The following is an 18,996-nucleotide window of genomic DNA, read 5'->3' on the forward strand; positions in this document are numbered from 1 at the left end:
CTTATCTTTGCAAGATAGTCCAATCAATCAATCTAACATTGCGATGCACACCACAGGACGTCTAGACTCGAGGGAAACTACATGAAATCTGTGTGTAGCGTGTGGTACCATTCTTTGTCTGAAAAATTGTTAAGGTAGAAGGTATCATAGCTTTCCAAACACGTCAAGGAGTCAACAGCACGATTAGCTCTGTCCCCATAAACAGGAATGAGCTCGATTGCATGGGTAACATCGAGCAGAGGAATGATCATGCCAACCCGCACTTGTGTGCCATCAGGACCGGTCACAAAACGGCGCTTAACGCGGAACATCATGACTCCAACATCATCTTGAGGACGTGCGACGACTTCGAAGAGCTGTACATAGAGGAATATTTGGTCAAGTTCAGCAGGCAACGGTGGGCCTTTCTTTGACAAGCCAAACACCATGCGAACTTGAGCTACAATGGCGTCTAGTGAAGAAATGCGTGAATACAAAGATACTGACCGTAACTTCAAAACTCACCAAGATTTTCACCTTCTTCACCTTCACTGTGCATCTGCAGCAGGACAGCATCACAATTTCCACGAGGATAATTGGTAGATGGCGGATATGCTTGTACCTGCTGGCTCGGCATGACGAGACGTGGACGCAACGTCGAATGCAGCTGAATACGAAACTTGTTCCAGACGTTGAGCAGTCGGTTCTGGAAACGAGTTGCGAGCGTAGGGTTGACACTTTCAATGAAGGAGTGAAGCGTCAGAGGAAAGTCAGGAAGCTGGTATAATCGCGCCAAAAAAGGTGCTGTCTTGTTGGTGTGGTCACTGGATACAGTGATATGAAAGGCGACCCTGCTGTCTTCAGACAGCAGGCCTTTGAGGAAATGGTTGCGAACGGGACGTGGGCCTTGAAACCGAGACAGTTCTTCGGGAGCGACGCGCATGATCCAACCCAACATCGGGTCCATGTCAACGACTTCGTCGAATTCATTGACGATGAGGTTGTTGAGGGACATGTCGTTTGAGCGGAGGAGGGCATAGAGGTCGAACTGGCGTGCAGTCTCTTCCCGGTCCAGGAGACGGACGACTTGCTGAGTGAACGTTGCACGTTGGTGGCTGGTGCGCTCAAATGGATTCTTGCACTGTGTGATGAGCATGCGCTCACTGACATCAGCAGTAAATTGTATAATGGAGCCAAGCTGGGGGATGGCTCGAGCGAATGATGCTAAGAGCTCAAGTTTTGGAATTTCAAAATGCTCAATAGGACCCGATGTTCCTCGGCGAGCCTCGGCACGGAGAATTGCGTGTTTGAATTCGTGAAACTCTTGGAGGGAGGAGGTCATGTCAGTGATCGATGTTGGAGTGAAAGTTGGAGCCTGTGCTTTGTAGATGAAATCGACCATCGCGCGAACAGCGCGGACGAAATCAGGATCGACGACACCTGCAATTGTAGGTACAATTGTGCGTTGGATGTCCCGATGTTCCCGACCGGTCATCTGCGAGACATGGGAGACACCTTGCCCAAAGTGACGGGTTCCGATGCGTTTATGTTGCGAACGAAAGCGAGTATCGAGTTCATCAGCCCCAACAACTTCCTTACACCACTTGAGGATGTGATCAAAGAAAAATTTATGGCATGTGTGGAGAAGTTCAGGTGCAAGGAAAATAGCTGGATCAGCGAAGCGCCAGTCACGCCAGAAGGGAAGCTGCACCCCGCTGAGATGTGATGCTTTGGCTGCTTCTTGAAATTCCTGGACCTTCCAGGGATCGATACGCTGACCAAGTTCTTCAAGTGTCCTGAGTGTGCCCTGGCCGTCGCGAGGTTCATACAACTTTCCGTCCCCGAACTGTGACTGGATGGCTAGAGTGACTGGTGATGTATTCTTACTTACACATGAAACCATCTGTTGTTCGGGGAGGTCGGCGGTATATGCGACAAGGGGGGTAAATCCATAGCGTAAGAGACCCAATGGGTCCACCATACTTGCGCCTACAGCGGCTGCCTCCTTGAGATTCACGCAGACTATATCCATGCACCGATGCCACACACGGGCTTGCAAGAGTGAAGAGAACTCGGGGTTGCAAATGAACTGAGGAATGGGCATATACGCGATGCACGACCATGCGTGAGCCGTAGCCTTCATGCGAATGTCAGATCGGATGTTAGCGATAGTAAGGAACGTGGGATGCATCTCGAGACCTCCTGTGTGTCGAGTGACAGGAGTTTTGTCCGATGCAAGAACGATGGGCACAATGGTAGCACCTCGTGGAAGCTCGTCCTATGCATAAAAACTATCGTCAGAATTCGTATTCGAACATAAAAAATAATACAAGCCTGGATATCATGCGCACGCGAACTCGACATCCATTCACCATATTCCCGTTCTCCGTCAACAAATATCTCATATGGATCGAATTCCATGTCATTGGCAAAAATCGGATTGCCAAATATGTGCTTCGTTACCTCCAAAGCATCACGCCAGATAAGATGCACAGGATGCGTTGTAACATAACCATCTGTCTCGATTGTTGTGCAGCGCCACTGCGGTCCCTTTGGCAGGGCGTCCATAAAGGTTAGCAGTTGGGGCGCAGTTTTGAATGTGGGCTGTTGCCGTGTTTCTGACTTCACCTAATAGCGAGCTGTTAAAATTTAAAAGTTAATGTAAAGTTCACTGACCCATAATAACTTCAAAAAGCGACTTATTTGCCCCTGATTCAGATTCTCGATGAGAAATTTGGCGAGTTCCCATTCCTCCCTCCCAGAAAATGGGTAGTACACATTATGTTCGCGAGCGGACTCATAGTCATGAGCCTTCATGCACTCGAACGTATTTGGCCATTGAAACCCATAAATAGAGCCGGATTTCGTGTGATAGCGACCCATGCGTTCTTCACCTGGACCAGCAGGTTGGCGAAGTGCATGAGGGATGGGTACAGCATTGCATTGCGGATCATCTGTAAGGTGAGTGCAAAGTTCTTCCACCTTCACAAATGGCGTGGAACAGGTGGGACAAGGATACTGGCTAGTACCACTATATGATAGCCAGCTTGATCAGGACCATCGTGTAAGTTTGATATCAAAAATGTACTCTCCGGCCCTAAAAAACATCTCGTCAGAGGTAAAGCCCTCTTCTACATTGGATGCCATCGGAGCGTTCAACTTGAAGAACTTATTGATATCGCAGCCTTAAGAATCACCTTGACTGACCATCCACCGCCGTGTATTTGGAATTCTGTTAAGTCCTTCAAACTCCGAAACTCGCTGACAAGTCTGTTGACAGCACCGCAGCGAGAGGCTGAGTGAGAAAACATTCAGGTCAAATCCTCCAAGTCCATTGTTCATATCATGCTGGACACTTGTATTGCTACTATGCGCCCTACTAGCCCAACCAGCTCTGCAACTTTCGTCGAACATTCCTCTCCTGCTTATAGAGCAAGTCCCAAGGCTAAGCGTAAGTCTCGGTCTCTACGCAGGTCTCGGTCTCCCCTGGGGAACTACTCCTTACACTCTCCCCGGGGGAACTACACCTTACGGTCTCCCAAGGGGAGCTGCTCCTCATTTAACTCTGCTTTGTTTGACTCTGAGTCAGAGGGACATGATATCCCTATTGCAAGTTTTGTGTCCCTTGTAAGTCTTTTCCACATTTTTGCTGGTACTGATTGTATTGAACTCGATTAAACAGGCCCCAGAGATTCTGGGCGACACAAACATGCCGCCTGAGGATCTCAAAGTGGCTGTTGCTGCTCAGTATGCCACTTGTGAGAAGCTTCGCCACCTTATCATGACCAGGATCTGGCAGGTAGAAGAGGCGAGCAGGTGGACTAGTTTCTTGAACCAATCCATCAACAAGTTGAAGAAAGAACATGAAGCTGCAGAAGATGGGCTTCGACTCTGGATTGAAAACACGCAGAAAGAGTGCACAGAGGTTTCTGAACCATCCTCCAGCGTTACTACAAACCTCCTCAAAGCAAAGGAGTCCCTCAAGTTTGTGCAAGGTAAATACAACGATATGGAAGGACTACTTATCGCACACGGGGTCACCGACACAGACTTGATCATGGCTAACGACGGTGGCGAAGACTCCAAAAGCGGTCGGGACTAGGCAATCAGTTAAGTTCATTTCTTATCTTGGTCAAAAATGTCACTGATTCGTCGATTACCGCTCTAGATCAACGGTGTACCAGTTTTATGTATTCAAGAGTTTTGTAGTAATGTTCGATGTAGCCTCGTGACTGATTTCTCTTCTTCTTGTCACTATCGATACTATCTTGTCACCATCGATATCATTCCGCACTATCACATCTTTTTGCCTATTCTGTCCTTACCCCGCGTGAAACTGCGTCAAACATACTGATCATCATGCCACGAGGTTCGCAGCATGCAGATTTCGGTGCGTCTAATACATAAATGTCTGCATTCGTGATTACTGATTGATCTTTCTATTGAATTGGCTGCGCCATGAGGCCGATAGAACCCTGGGGCCAATTAAATAACCCCGGCTGTTAAGCACCTGGACTCAAGCGTACGTTTTTCTCATACGTTTTCCACCCACCCATCATCATGCCCCCAAAGGCCAGTGCAACTCGCAAGCACACGAAGATCACGAAAAAGTGTCCCTCGCGCAAGAATGCGAAGGTAAGTCTTATGGTACTACTACCTATGCATGCTACTAATATAATATTATTAGGCAATAAAAAAACCAGGGAAAAATTCGGGTTTAAACCCGTCTTTGAATTCAGATGCAAGCCAGATCAGTGTCCGTGTCGAACAACCTCAAGGTCCGGCATCATACCAGCAACTAATTTCGTTAATCGAATCCGAAGGCATGGACGAGGATGAGGACGACGAGGACGAGGATGATGAGATGGAGGAGGAAGATGATATGGAGGAAGTCAATATGGAGGAAGCCGATGAACATCTCGCACAACCAGGTCTGTCACACGACTACTACTCATCGTCCATGCAGCCAGCTCCACCGCCGGACTCCCGGCAGCTCCCTCGACAACATTTGGGCAACCAGGCCCGTCGCACGACTACCACCCACCGTTCATGCAGCCAGCTCCACCGCCGGACTCCCGGCAGCTCCCTCAGCAACATCTTGGGCAACCAGGCCCATCGCACGACTACCGCCCACCATTCATGCAGCCAGCTCCACCGCCGGACCCCCGGCAGATCCCTCGACAACATCTTGGGCAACCAGGCCCGTCGCACGACTACCGCCCACCGTTCATGCAGCCAGCTCCACCTCCGGACCCCCGGCAGATCCCTCGGCAACATCTTGGGCGACCAGGCCCGTCGCACGACTACCGCCCACCATTCATGCAGCCAGCTCCACCTCCGGACCCCCGGCAGCTCCCTCGGCAACATCTTGGGCAACCAGGCCCGTCGCACGACTACCGCCCACCGTTCATGCAGCCAGCTCCACCGCCGGACCCCCGGCAGATCCCTTGACAACATCTTGGGCAACCAGGCCCGTCGCACGACTACCGCCCACCGTTCATGCAGCCAGCTCCACCGCCAGACTCCCGGCAGCTCCAACAGCAACCAGCCCCTCATGCTCACACTTACGGGCTCCCACAGATGCCATTCGCACCACCGGAACTCGTGTCTCGTGAGGCACATCAATTTGATGTGCCCACACCGACAACCTTCAGGAATATCGGACACATGCAAGAGCCGCAGAGGGAGGAAGAACGGACACGTTATCTGGGACGCTTACCCATCGACCTGCCCGGAATTCGGAAGGTATTCGTATACGATCCTTGCCGCCCACCCGAAGGCCACCGGGGACAACTGTTCCCAACCGGAGTTATCAGAGTGCGTCGCTCACTTGTATCATGATCGTGACTGACTCTCTTCTACAGGCTACAGGAGACATCACTGTTACTGCACCACTCCCGTCTCGCAGAGAGCTGCCTCCGGTGTCTACTCCTCCCTCGCCTATCACTAATTTGCCTGTGGCTGGCTCCGGGCCTGTGGCCAACAGTCCTGCACGCTCCCATCCCTATGCTCCCCAACGTCCAACTAATGAGCAGTTCAAGAAATTGATGGAAGCCGCGAAGTCTAATATGCGCCGCAAGGTGTTACTAGAGAACGCTATGCCCGAAATGGGCATCAACACGGCGATGGCGGAGGCAGCGCTGTCGGCAGCTCGCCAGGACTTCATGCCTGACGCGGAGGTTCCCAACTACGAAACCTGTCTTAAGAGCCTCCGAACCCTCACAACGACCATACGAACGGCCTTCAAAACGAGGGCGCGCCGCGAAGTCCCAGTCCATTATGATCTTAACCGTCCGTTGGACGCAAATGCGGAGATCGCGCACAGGAAACAATGCGTACCGATACTCGTTGAGAATCACGCGTACTTGTTTTTGGTGAGTTTTCTTTTTGTATCCTTCTTCTAATGACTTATCCTTTTTTTTCTCTAGCACGAAACGAATGATCCGGACTCGCTGGCCCCAGTCAATCATCCTGGCGTACACGCCGTCATCATTGCAGCTGTGTGGGAAACCGGCTTCCACACAGAGCTTGACATAGACGACGTGGACGCTCTCGACAATCTGATTTCACTCGGCGGCGCTGCAACACATTCAGTCCTCATGGAGCATCTCAACGGGAGACGTCAGACGGTGGAGTTTTCAGCATCTTTGTCATCTGGAGCAGAGTATTGTTTCATTCAACAACACAATCTCACCATTCGTAACGTTCCTGCAGTATATCACGCTTCCATTTCTTTAAAGAAAGATTTAGTTGAACGAGGTATATCTACTATCAGTACGGCTAGTATGTCTGATGATCTGTAGATATGTAGATAAGATTTGATTCCTTTGTGATAATCTTGCACTTTCATAAGATTCACTCAATATATATTGTTTTGGAAATATTTGGGTTGCTCGCTCGCGCAGAAACTTAAAAGACGCTAAGCGGTCGCCTAAAATCAAACACCGCTCATCGAGCGCATCCGACTTTTAGATGTGCTATCATAAACCAGCTGACGACTAGTGCGATATTGTGTGTTATTCACACGGTCCACGCCTGGGTACGCCAACATCCAAATCGAAGTAAGTACTTAGTCGTTAGCCATTGCATCCCACTCTTTCAAAGCCTAACCAAGGCCACCTGATGAAATCGTACAGCTGCTCGACTTTTGTTCACAGAACTCATCTACATTCACGGTGAGCGTCCCATCTTTTTTCGATTGTTTTTCGCTAAGCAAACTCATACAGAACCGGTTTCGTATAATCTGTTAGCATGCAAGCGCTCTCACGCCACAAGAAATCTCAAATCTCGAATATTGATCGTCAGTCGGTGTCGGTGTAGTCCCCGGCGTCGTTATAGTAGCTGGTTCATGCAAAATATAGAGAGTGTTTTAATCTACATTCCCACTCAGGCTACCCTATGGATGTGTGAGTCAACAGAAGGGCATCAACTGCATGACGGATTCGGTGTGGCACGGTTTGGATCGGTTTTCATTTGAATGACGGCCATCGATGCATATCGTTTGAGCAGCTATGTTTCAGGCGTGGAGAGCAGTCGGATGTTGAAGCTGACACAATCTAACCTTGGTTGTGGTTTTACAGTTGCCGCCTTTGTTGCAGTGACGTATGATTGGGGTGAGCATGATATCATTAAAAGACTGCTGACGTCTTACAATTATTTTCAGCACTTACATTTGGACAAGAGGTATGTCGATGGTTTGACGGGAGCAGCCATCTCGCTGAGGATGGTTTTATAGGTGGAATTGATCTGGGTGAGTAGAGTTTGGTGTAAGAGGAACACGCATGAAAATATACTTCATTCCAGAGACAACGATGGTCCCTAATGACAGTTCTGTATCTCGGTGTATGTAGCTTGTTGGTCGCGGTTGCCATGTTATGCTGACTTGGAAGTATCTTAGGTGCGCTACCTTGGATTCTTATACGCTACGTATGTTCAGAAGGCTACACGATCGGTGTTGTACTAATCGTCTATGTCTTATAACCAGCCTGGGCATCTTGAGTATGTCTCCTTAGTACATTCACTGTCTGTGTTTATTCTGACCAATGACATATAGTCGATGTTCCGACTATCTCATTGACAGATACTGTGAGTCTTCTGTACAGATGCTTGCCATTTCCCTCCAATTAACCGCGGTGCCCTGTAGCAGTGGGTGTGGTTCTTTGCTAACTTCTTGATTCACTAATGACTGCCATGCTATACTGCCACAGATGTGAGTCTGTTTGGAGTGTGCTACCCGAGGCCGATCACTGACCGGATTCGTCAGGCTGGATTATGTACACCGTATGGAATTGGATTGGTGTTGTGGTATTTGCGATGTTGTGGGGTGAGCTTTGCACTTGCGAAACCTCAGTGATATTGACTTGACTGAAACATGGTGCAAGTCATCATCATTGCTCGGTTGCATGCGATGTATCAAGGATCCAGAAAGATCCTGGTATTTCTCACTGTCACCTTCCTGACTGTCAACACTTTCGATGCAGTCTCTACCATAATGATAACGATGCATACTTCAGGGGGTGCGTTTAATTGTGAATCAAAATAAACGTGCATGAGACTCATTGATATCAGAGGAACTCATTCTCTCTGGCACTTATCAGTGCCAGATTGACTTTGCGGAGGATAACCCGCTTCTTGAATCTGTGGCTTGGACGCTCAGCACTGTATGGGAGGTCCTCGTGCTATGTCTCGCAGTCTGGATTGCGATAAAACACTTCCGTGAACTGCGACAACATTCGGCAGGAGGGATTATCGAGGACTGTTTCACGGTGTTGATCAAAACTCACGTCGTTTACTTTGCGAGGTGAGCTCATATTGTGATTATTGTTCCTTTTTCCACTGACGTGTCGGACATGGTAGCTTTGTTGCTGTTTCTTGTCTCCAACTCATTTCAACATTCTTCGCGGTATGTGAATCTTTCACTTGCCCATGCACGCTACCACAGCTTATTGTTTCTATAGGGCAATTTCCTGGCCTCTCAGATTATTTTGGGGTTTCTTCAGATTATTGAGGTCGTGCAGCTGTTTGTGTTGGGACCGCGCCTGATTCTTGGTGTTCGGGAATACTATGCTAAGCTCGTGGCTGATTCTGACGCAGCAACTGGTATGACCTCAATCGCTTTCCAGGAGCGCGTGGAAATATCGACTGGTAATGGTGTGTGATAATCAGTGGAGTTAATGGTTGTCTGGTGCCCTCCAAAGAGCAGGGAAATTTGTTTTTATTTATTGCCACTTTCTTGAAGGGATTGACTGAAGTCATTGGGTGTTCCGAAGTAGATGTCAAAGAGACACAGTTTTTCGTCGTATTATTTAGTCAAGTGATTTTCTATAAATGCTGGTAATGTTCAAATCGATGGATATATCTACTGGCACTAGCTGCCCACGCAAACTTGCATCAACCACTGGTCCTTCTTTCTCTGTCCGATGATAATCTGTGATATGATTGCTCAGGCAGCACAGGAGAGGAAAGTTGAGGGACAGCGCACAGCACACAGCTTCAGTTCCTCAGCAATTCATACTCGATTCATCTTCTCGCCTCATGCAATGTCCTATGAACTGCTACCTTGTTTTTTTTTCAGCTGACTCACACCAATTAGCCTACAGATGACGCATTCAAGGAGATTACAAGGTGCGCCAAGCATGTTCATGCATGCGTAGCTTAACGATGCGAGGTATACTTGATGAATTTTGGGGAGGCTGAAATTGATTAACGCTTGTGGAGGAGCTTGCCTTTCACTTTCGTTTGCCAAGGTGGATACACAGATACAAATATAAACGTGTTTAAGATTGTTGCTGAAGCACTACTGGGTGATACATGTACCCTATTAAGCATTGTGATATGAGGGCCGTGATTCTTTAGCTGAGACCCGGCGCCTCTGGGGAGTCAGGGGAATTTGAAGGAATCCAGGGTACTAACCGGACACGAAACATAAAACAACAACTTGTTGACGTGGCTCAAAACGGCGACAAGGGACGCACCTAGGAATGGACATGCGGGCGCCAGCACCAGCAATAGTGCAGGAGTCAAGTATCTGCTGTGGACGTGATAGTGAGATTGAGGTGAATTTTTCGATGTAGTATGCGGCCAAAATGCCTTCAATTCATCATCGAGATTCGACGTTAGATTGATTTAAAATTTGGAACGTGCGTGCGAGAACATTAATATTATAAGTTGTGGTGACACTGGGAGATTTGAGAGGAAGGGAAGATTCGAAGAAATTTGAGATATGCTGTATTGCAAATTGCTATAAGAATAGACTGGACGAGAATTTCAGTACACACAAATGATGGAATAGTTGAAACAAAATGACACAAGTCGCTCTGAGCACGTTGGAGCATGACTAGCACGAACAAGCCACCAAGTTGGCGAGTGCTATAGGTAGGCTTTGAAAGTGATGGGAGTGGTTGCAGGTGGACTGAGTAGGTAGTGTTGGTGAAAGTCGAGGCTGAAAATTTCAAGTCGAAGACATGATCACAGGATGCGTGGAACACGTCAATTACACTCATTTCCGAAAGTCTTGACTCTTGACTCACGTGTTTGTGGCGGTTCAAAAATAGTGAAAATGCTGAAAATTCATTTAAATCAGTTTCGAGTTTTGTAGGCCTCTGAATGGCTTCAAACACACCATCTTGCACCTATTTCCTACTCAGACTCGCTATGGTCAACCAGAGGATCAGTCCCGACCGAAAAAATGAGGCATTTGGAGGAAGGATGGGAAATCGAGCACATGCTGCTGTTCTTGAAAGCATAGAGCGTATAGAGCGATGGGAGGTAAGTCTTAGCATATTCTACACATTTTGGATGGATGCTGCCAGCAAGTGGCAAGCCCTTTCATCTAGGTCTTCTCAGGAACGAACTCGATGATTTTCCACAAAGCGATAACCACGCCGTTTCTTTGCACATTCAGTGACTACTGTTCGCGTTTTTAGATTGTATTCAGCTCCATACAACAAATACAGCTACTAGCTATTCCACTCTACATGTTATTGTTACAGACAGCCACTATGCCTATACCAGCTTGGAGCATTTCCTACATTTACAGCAAGGAAGCTGCAAGGTTCACGAAGGTCCTGGTCAGGGAATTGGCGCCACCCACTATGTCGGAGATCTCTGATGCTGTCGAAGCCACTTCTTCACTGGAGACAGCGTGAGCAACAGGATACATCGACAATTCGAATGGCAGTGACAGGTTTCTGGCTAGCAGCATGCAGAGTCCAGACTCCTTAACAGTTTAAATTGATCCGGAAACCAAGGGCGCACCCAGGATTGGTGTGTGAGAGTTAATACAGTACATATCCCAATAATGCACATCCCAGTCATGCATATCCTAGATAATGCATTGATTTTGGCAGGGTCCCATCGTGGGCGCAGCCATTATGCACTAAAAACTCCATACTGAATAATGCATGAACTTTCGAGGGTAATATGCATTGTCTGGGCACTATTGATGGAGGTTGCATTGTTCTATGTGTGAATATAAGCACCGAAATATGCTAGATAACATATCACAAAAGTCTTTACAATGTCTCAACCCATCACGTTAAAGCGCAAAGCTATCAATAAACCTACTCAGGAAACTGCTAAGCCTGCCAAGAGGCAGAAAGTGTCCAAGGATGCCCCTACAACGTCGGCTCAACCATCACCAGCAAAACACCTACGACAAAACCTTACTCTTGCTGATTGGATCACAGTCTATGGTTATGTTGATGAGCATCCCACTGCTAATCAATCAGATATTGTCAAGTATTTTGAGACTCTTCCTACTGGGGCGCTCATACTTATCTACCGCAGTCATAACAAGGTCACACGGTATCACAAACTGTGACATCCAGTGTCGTGCATATTCATGGTAATGCATGGCATTTTCAGCTTCCCGACCGTATGCATTATTGGGATATGTACTGTACATCGATGTAGATCATAATTTGCCTCCCACCGCTCTATACTTTTTGACAATACACCAGGAGCAACTATATGTGCTCGATTTCCCATCCTTCCTCCAAATGCCTCATTTTTTCGGTCGGGACTGATCCTCTGGTTGACCATAGCGAGTCTGAGTAGGAAATAGGTGCAAGATGGTGTGTTTGAAGCCATTCAGAGGCCTACAAAACTCGAAACTGATTTAAATGAATTTTCAGCATTTTCACTATTTTTGAACCGCCACAAACACGTGCATCAGGGAAAACCTCCCGCAAAGATTTTGTAAAATTTTCTGAAATTTTCTGACTTTCTGAAAATACATTAAAATATTCCAAGTCCCTCTACGGATGGGTGAAAATTTATGAAAATCCACACGAATACAACAAAATGATTATAATGTGATTAAATACTAGAATATCGCAAATCACAAGATATGAAAATGAGGAAATGAGACAAAACGTGTAACGCAAAGTCCCTGTGCTATCAGGAATGCCCTACTCATCCCATCGAAATCGATTTGCGCAAATGCTGCTTTCAACTCAGCAGATGCAAAGTCAACCAACTTCAGATCAAGTAGGGAAGAAAAAATCTGGTAGAACACAGTGAGATAGTGCTTGAACAGTTAGAAAAAGATGCACCACAGTAACCACAGCTGAGACCATGGAATTCGGGATCCGATGTTCATAGTAGCAATAATGGCATCGACTGCTGATAAATTTTTAGAAGTATAGTTATGATCAGAGTATTGCGGTGTATCGTAGCACACGTGTCGGAAGATCGGACAGTGGACATGAGTCAAGAGCTCATCCCGATTGGCTCGAGGACTATGAATAACGCAGTCGAGGTTGGCTTCCAACTTCCTGGAAGCGTGTCAATAATATTCATAGTCTCCAATCCGAGCACCATACCAGAAGGCTGCAGTAGGATTGCCACCGAACATAGGGCTAGCAGTGAGGCCCAAGACCATGGGATGTTCGTCCTGCTCAGTCGTCACACTAGAGCCATGGACCACGGGGAGGCGGGTAGGGAGGAACCAGGAATCAACCACATGACTCACCTGCACGCCTCAGAATGCAGTGGCCCGGCTCTGGCCTGAGCTGCGGCTCGAGTAGGGAATTTGCGATTCTGACAGTGAGCATGAGCGGGTCGCTGTGAAACCAGGATTCAACTACATGACTCACCCTCAGAATGCAGTTTTGAGCTATGTGTATGCTCCAAATTGAGCCTGTAGCTGGGAGAGATCAGGAAGGCCGGTTGGACCGCCAAAAAGAAGAGAAAAAAAGGAATCCTACATAGACACCTGGTTTGAATGACCACGCACAGATGAATGCGACAACAGAATTCAGACGCCCACTCGGAGCGAGACTTAGCTCTGTGGTGGTGATGCCTCTCACCTAGAGTCCCCAACAGTAACCGTAAGGGAGAATGAAAACATAAAGAAAACGACGTGACAGGGTGTGCAAGTGGTTGCCGCGGCTCATGTAAGTTGCAGAGTGAAACATGAATATTTGAATGAGTTCATTGAAATCAACCGTGGGAGCCCTGTGATTAGTAATTAAATCATTGGTGGTTCGATTTTCAATTTCTCAATTTACTTGTTGTCGCTGAGGCTAAGGCCCTTCGAGCGAGCTCTATGTAGCCAGCAGCAGACACCTCCGAATTCTCCCTCCCACCTGTTTAAATATGTCCCTGTTCTGCATTGCATGAACTCTACATTTTTGATATACTAGTAATTAGTTACATATCTCATGGCAGGTTCAACTAGAGCCCTGTAGATATCTTTTTCAGTGCATTCACTGACTGCGTTATGGATGTGACTATTTATCAACTATTTACAAGCTTTTACAAAAATTTGATGAAAGTTTGCCATAATTCTCGAGAATTGTTGTCACATTTTCAAAATTCCCGTGGGAGGTTTTCCCTGATGTGAGTCAAGAGTCAAGACTTTCGGAAATGAGTGTAGACTTTAGAACGCGTGGACAGGCTGCAAATTTCAAATACCGTCCTGTCAAGCTTGTCAAAATCGATCAGACTGGAGTCTAGACTCTCTAGTTCGCGCTCAGGCCGCTTGTCTGATTGGTCCCAAATGCCCATGCCCGCTTTAGCATCATAAACCAGCTATACCACTAGTTTGACATTCGCACGGTCCGCGACCGGGTACGCCAGCATCCCCAGTGCTCCAAATTTAAGTACGTACTGGCATCATACCTTTTAAAAATCTCACAGAGACCACCTGATGAAATCATACAGCTTGTTCACAGCAAGTCTACATCCACGGTGAGCATCCCTTCTTTTTTCAATTATCTTTCGTCAAGCAAACCCATATAGAACCTGCTTTGTATAATCGGTTAGCATGCAAGGGCTCTAACGCCACATGAATTCTCAAATCTTGATCGTCAGTCGGAGTTCTGAGGTGTCGGTGCAGTCTCGGGCGTCGTTATAGTAGCTGGTTCATGCGAAATATAGACAGCGTTCCAATCCACATTCCCACTCAGGCTACCCTACAAATGTGCGAGTCAACAGAAGGGCATCAACTGCATGATGGATTCAGTATGGCACGGTTTGGATCGGTTTTCATTTGAATGAGCGTTGATGGTGTGGATTGGTAGCTGTATGACCCGGTGAGTTATTCCCTCAACTTCTTCACATCTTCAACTTTCTGATGGTGTGCCAACGGAATGTTATCGCCTTCAGCCATTGTGCATCTAAGCATCATTTTCTCTTATCTCCTCTCTCAACGCTCTCTTGATATAGAGGTGTTGTTGTATCTTCATCATACATCAATCACGGAATCTCGCATCTCTGGTGAAACCTCCTACCACCGCACGGTCCGCACCAACTCCAGGATACAAATCAAACATTCTGGGCTCACAATTTCTGGTGTCCAGATGATACGGTAACTCAATTTTTGAGGCAGAGAGTGAGACAGTGCTCATGAAGCAACAGATGACCTAAGGGTGAGATGGGACATTGAGACGTATGCGCGCTGGGAGGTATTGATAGCTAGAGTAGGATGCGAATTTGCTTTGTGCGATTTGACGGCTGAGTTTTCTAGTCCAGTGTCATGCCGACGCAATGTGCATTTGCTGAGTGACCTTCGATGAGCTGTTATACTCCCCGGGCCTGTGCTGGCGAGGCGAAGAGAGATGCGATGTCAGGCTTCCCGATGGTCGCACCATGATCAGTATGTATCAAACAGATGAGTAATACTTAGGTGCATTAATGAACTGATGCACGTGTAGGAAAAACACCTCGAGGATAGCATCGGAAACAAGGCAACAAGATCATGAACAGCTCTTGATGTTGTTCGATCTTTTGCGGAGTTCAAGCGTTTCGGTTGTTCAAATGTTTTACGACCAACATCTACTATGATCCCCTGGATTGATTTATCCTTCCTCATGCAAATAAATATGCATTTTGACCAATCAAAACAGGAACGGTCATCATCTCCCGATCTCAAAATTTCGCTGATCTACATACCGGATGGTGGTATAACTAGCACGAACGCCATCGTCTTACGTCCACCAAGTTCGCCTCTCACCCACACCTATTCTCTACCAATATGACCTATGCCTCAAATGATCCCACTTGGTGGCCGACTATCAATGCATCTCGTGTTCAAAGCTATTTTGTAGGTTTGTGGAGAGCAGTCGAATGTTGAAGCTGACACAATCTAACCTTGGCTTTTATTTTGCAGTCGCCGCCTTTGTTGCAGTGATGTATGATTGGGGTGAGCATGATAACATTAAAAGACTGCTGACATCTTACGATTATTTTCAGCGCTCACATTTGGACAAGAGGTATGTCGATGGTATGACCGGAGCAGCCATCTTGCTGAGAAAGGCTTGATAGGTGGAATTGGTATGGGTGAGTAGAATCTGGTGTCAGAGAAACACACGTAAAAATACACTTGATTCCAGAGACAACGATGGTCCTTAATGACGGTTATGTATCTCGGTGTATGTGGCTTGATCGTCTCGGTTGCCATGCTGTGCTAACTTGAAAGTATCTTAGGCGCGTTACCTTGGAATCTTATTTGCTGTGTATGTTGAGAAGGCTACATGATTGGTGTTGTGCTAATCGTTTATCTCTCACAATCAGCCTGCACGTGCTGAGTACGTCTCCTTAGTACATTCGCTGTCTGCACTTCTTCTGACTAGCAGCATTCAGGCAGTATTCCGACCATCTGGCTGACAGATACAGTGAGTCTTCTGCACAGATACTTGTTATTCCGTCCAATTAACCGTGGTGCCCTGTAGCAGTGGGTGTGGTTCTTTGCTAACTTCTTAGTTCACTAATGACTGCCACACTATACTACCACAGATGTGAGTCTGTTTGGAGAGTGTGCTACCTGAGGCCGATCACTGACCGGATTCGTCAGGCTGGATTATGTACACCGTATGGAATTGGACTAATATTGTGATATTTGCGATGCTGTGGGGTGAGCTTTGCACTTGCGAGACCTCAGTAATATTGACTTGACTGAAACATGCCGCAAGTCATCATCATCGCTCGGTTGCATGCGATGTATCAAGGATCCAGAAAGACCCAGATATTTCTTACTGTCACCTTTCTGGCTATCAACACTTTCGATGCAGTGGCCCTCATAATGATTACGATGAATTCTTCAGGGGGTGTGTTTAATTGTGAATGACAATAAACCTGCATGAGACTCATTGAATTTGATACCAGAAGAACTCATTCTCTCCGGCACTTATCAGTGCCAGATTAACTATGCGAAAGATATCAAATTTATAATTTCCATTGCTTGGATACTCACCACCGTGTGGGAGGGCATCACGCTATGTCTCGCAGTCTGGATTGTGGTAAAACACTTTCGTGAATTGCAACAACATTCGGCAGGAGGGATTATCGAGGACTGTTTCACGGTGTTGATGAAAACTCACGTGGTTTACTTCGCGAGGTAAGCTCATTGTGATCATTGTTCCTTCTTTCCACTGAAGGGTCGGTCGTGCTAGCCTTGTTGCTGTTTCTTGTCTCCATCTCATTCTTGATTTCTATCCAAGATTCTGGACGGTATGTCAATCTTTCACTTGCCTACGTTACCACAATTTATCGTTTCTATAGGCCGATTCCCTGGATGCTCAGATTATTTATGGGTGTGTTCAGATTTTTGAAGTCGTGCAGATGTTTGTGTTGGGACCGCGCCTGATCCTTGGTGTTCGAGAATATCATGCTAAGCTCGTGGCCGATTCTGACGTAGCAACTGGTATGACCTCAGTCGCTTTCCAGGAGCGCGTGGAAATATCAACTGGCAGTGGTGTGTGATACTCGGTGGAGTTAACGGTTGTCTAGTGCCCTCCAAAGAGCAGGGGAATTTCCTTTTATTTAATCTCACTTTCTTGAAAGTATTGATCGAAGTTATTTGGTGTTCCAAAGTAGATTTCAAGGAGACATGCAAAGTTTCTCGTTGTATTATTTTGTCAAGTGATTTGCTACACATACTACGTACTGACAATATTTAAGTCAATATCCTGAATATCTGTACTAGCTCCCCGCACACACTTGCACCAACCACCGGACCTTATTTTCTCTTTGCGATGAAAACAATTCATATGATTGCTCAGGCAGCGTGCGAGAGGAAAATCGAGTGACAGCGCACTGCTTCAGTTCCTCAGTAATTCGTATTCGATTCATTTTTCCGTCTCATTCAATGTCCCACCCTTGTTTTCTCACCTGACTCACGCCAACTGACTCACAGATGATGATCCATTCAAGGTGATCATAAGGTGTGCGAAGCACGTTCATGCATGCGTAGCTTAATGATGCGAGGCATACTTGACTGGTTAATGCTTGCAGAGGAGCTTTGCTTTTCACTTTCGTTAGATGAGATACAGATATAAATATAAATGTGTCTAGGACTGTTGCTGAAGCACTACGTGGGGATACAAGTACTGTATTTGTGATATGAGGGCCGTGATCCTTCAGCTGAGACCCAGCGCCTCTGTGGAGTCGGGAGAATTTGAAGGGATCCAGGGTGCTAACTGGACACGAAACATAAAACAGCTTGTTGGCGTGGTTCGAAACAGCGACAAGCGACGCACCCAGGAACGGACATGCTGGTAGGGCGGGATTCGAGCATCTGCTGCTTAAGGTCAGGCTGCGGACGTGATAGCGAGGTCGAGGCGAATCTCTCGATGTAGCCGGTATGTGTCCAAGATGTTGTCTACGTTAGATTGATTGAGTATTTCGAATTTGGAACGGGTGTGCAATTGAGAAGTAGTGATACTGAGGGCATTACTTTAAGAAGGTAATCTTCGGAGACATTTGAAGTGCGCTGTATTTTGTTATGAGAATAGATGTAGACGAGAATTCATGCACGCACAAGTGATAAAATGTTTTAAACAAAGTGACAAAGTCGTTCTGAGCAGAACAGTTGGAGCGTAACTAGCACGAACAAGCCACCAGGTCGGTGGGCGCTATAGGTAGGTTTTGAAAGTAACAGAAGTGGTTTCGGAGGACTGAGTAGGTGGTTTCGAGGCTGAAAATTACAAGTCGAGGATGCGCGGAAGCTCACATTTTTCTATGCGTTTATGAATAACCAGAGTTGCGGCTTGCACTGATGCGCAAAATATCTACAACCAAGCTGTACGTCAAACAGCGCAAATTAAAAGTCCTGCTCACCATCTTCTGGCAGGTCATCGCGCTATGTCCCGCAGTCTGGATTGCGATAAAGCACATCCAAGAACTGCGACAACATTCGGCAGGAGGGATTATAAGGGACTGTTTCGTAGTGTTTGATGGAAACTCACGTGGTTTACTTTGCGAGGTATTTGGAAAGTGCGTGCGGGAGTGCTCCAGGTCATAGTGGTACTCTAAGAGATTTGAGGGTATCGAAGAAGGGAGTCACTTCCGTGGTCTTTGAAGTGTGCTGCATTGTGAATTAAGTGATGAGAAGATTGCATGCATGGGAGGCAAACACATACCATTCATACGATCTCAGGCACGCAGAATTCGAAGTGATAAAATATCTCAAACAAAGTAACAGAGACAATCTGAGCACGTCGATCAGAACTTGGTGGCAAGGCTGCAATTTCAAACTCCGTGCTTCGCCTGTCAAGCTTTCTATCGATCTGGACT

The 18,996-nt window shown here is 46.8% G+C and overlaps 5 protein-coding genes across 5 annotated transcripts; 4 read left to right on the top strand and 1 right to left on the bottom strand.

Moving 5' to 3' along the window:
• Positions 1–77: 77 nt before the first annotated feature.
• On the bottom strand, positions 78–2,796 carry F5891DRAFT_944599 (uncharacterized protein; the record flags this gene model as incomplete). Its single annotated transcript, XM_041374571.1, has 5 exons — positions 78–451; positions 526–1,753; positions 1,916–2,257; positions 2,296–2,597; positions 2,652–2,796. The coding sequence occupies 5 exons, from the start codon at positions 2,794–2,796 to the stop codon at positions 78–80; spliced, it is 2,391 nt and encodes a 796-aa protein (XP_041230585.1).
• Positions 2,797–3,348: 552 nt separating this feature from the next.
• Positions 3,349–4,081, top strand: F5891DRAFT_1183675 (uncharacterized protein; the record flags this gene model as incomplete). The annotated part of the gene is made up of 2 exons (XM_041366334.1): positions 3,349–3,606; positions 3,662–4,081. The coding sequence occupies 2 exons, from the start codon at positions 3,349–3,351 to the stop codon at positions 4,079–4,081; spliced, it is 678 nt and encodes a 225-aa protein (XP_041230586.1).
• Positions 4,082–4,539: 458 nt separating this feature from the next.
• F5891DRAFT_1183676 (uncharacterized protein) lies at positions 4,540–5,430 on the top strand (the record flags this gene model as incomplete). Its single annotated transcript, XM_041366335.1, has 3 exons — positions 4,540–4,614; positions 4,667–4,910; positions 4,946–5,430. The coding sequence occupies 3 exons, from the start codon at positions 4,540–4,542 to the stop codon at positions 5,428–5,430; spliced, it is 804 nt and encodes a 267-aa protein (XP_041230587.1).
• Positions 5,431–11,497: 6,067 nt separating this feature from the next.
• Positions 11,498–11,800, top strand: F5891DRAFT_976586 (uncharacterized protein; the record flags this gene model as incomplete). The annotated part of the gene is made up of 1 exon (XM_041376628.1): positions 11,498–11,800. The coding sequence occupies one exon, from the start codon at positions 11,498–11,500 to the stop codon at positions 11,798–11,800; it is 303 nt and encodes a 100-aa protein (XP_041230588.1).
• A 3,657-nt stretch (positions 11,801–15,457) lies between these two features.
• Positions 15,458–17,184, top strand: F5891DRAFT_1275379 (uncharacterized protein; the record flags this gene model as incomplete). Its single annotated transcript, XM_041370203.1, has 13 exons — positions 15,458–15,530; positions 15,593–15,614; positions 15,676–15,695; positions 15,748–15,762; positions 15,816–15,854; positions 15,910–15,938; positions 15,997–16,010; positions 16,066–16,101; positions 16,277–16,336; positions 16,395–16,529; positions 16,588–16,819; positions 16,875–16,932; positions 16,984–17,184. Exons 5-13 carry the CDS (start codon positions 15,834–15,836, stop codon positions 17,182–17,184), a joined length of 786 nt encoding a protein of 261 aa, XP_041230589.1. The 5' UTR covers positions 15,458–15,530; positions 15,593–15,614; positions 15,676–15,695; positions 15,748–15,762; positions 15,816–15,833.
• Positions 17,185–18,996: the final 1,812 nt, after the last annotated feature.

The sequence above is a fragment of the Suillus fuscotomentosus genome (assembly GCF_016647785.1).
Source record: "Suillus fuscotomentosus strain FC203 chromosome Unknown F5891scaffold_8, whole genome shotgun sequence".
NCBI lineage: Eukaryota > Fungi > Basidiomycota > Agaricomycetes > Boletales > Suillaceae > Suillus > Suillus fuscotomentosus.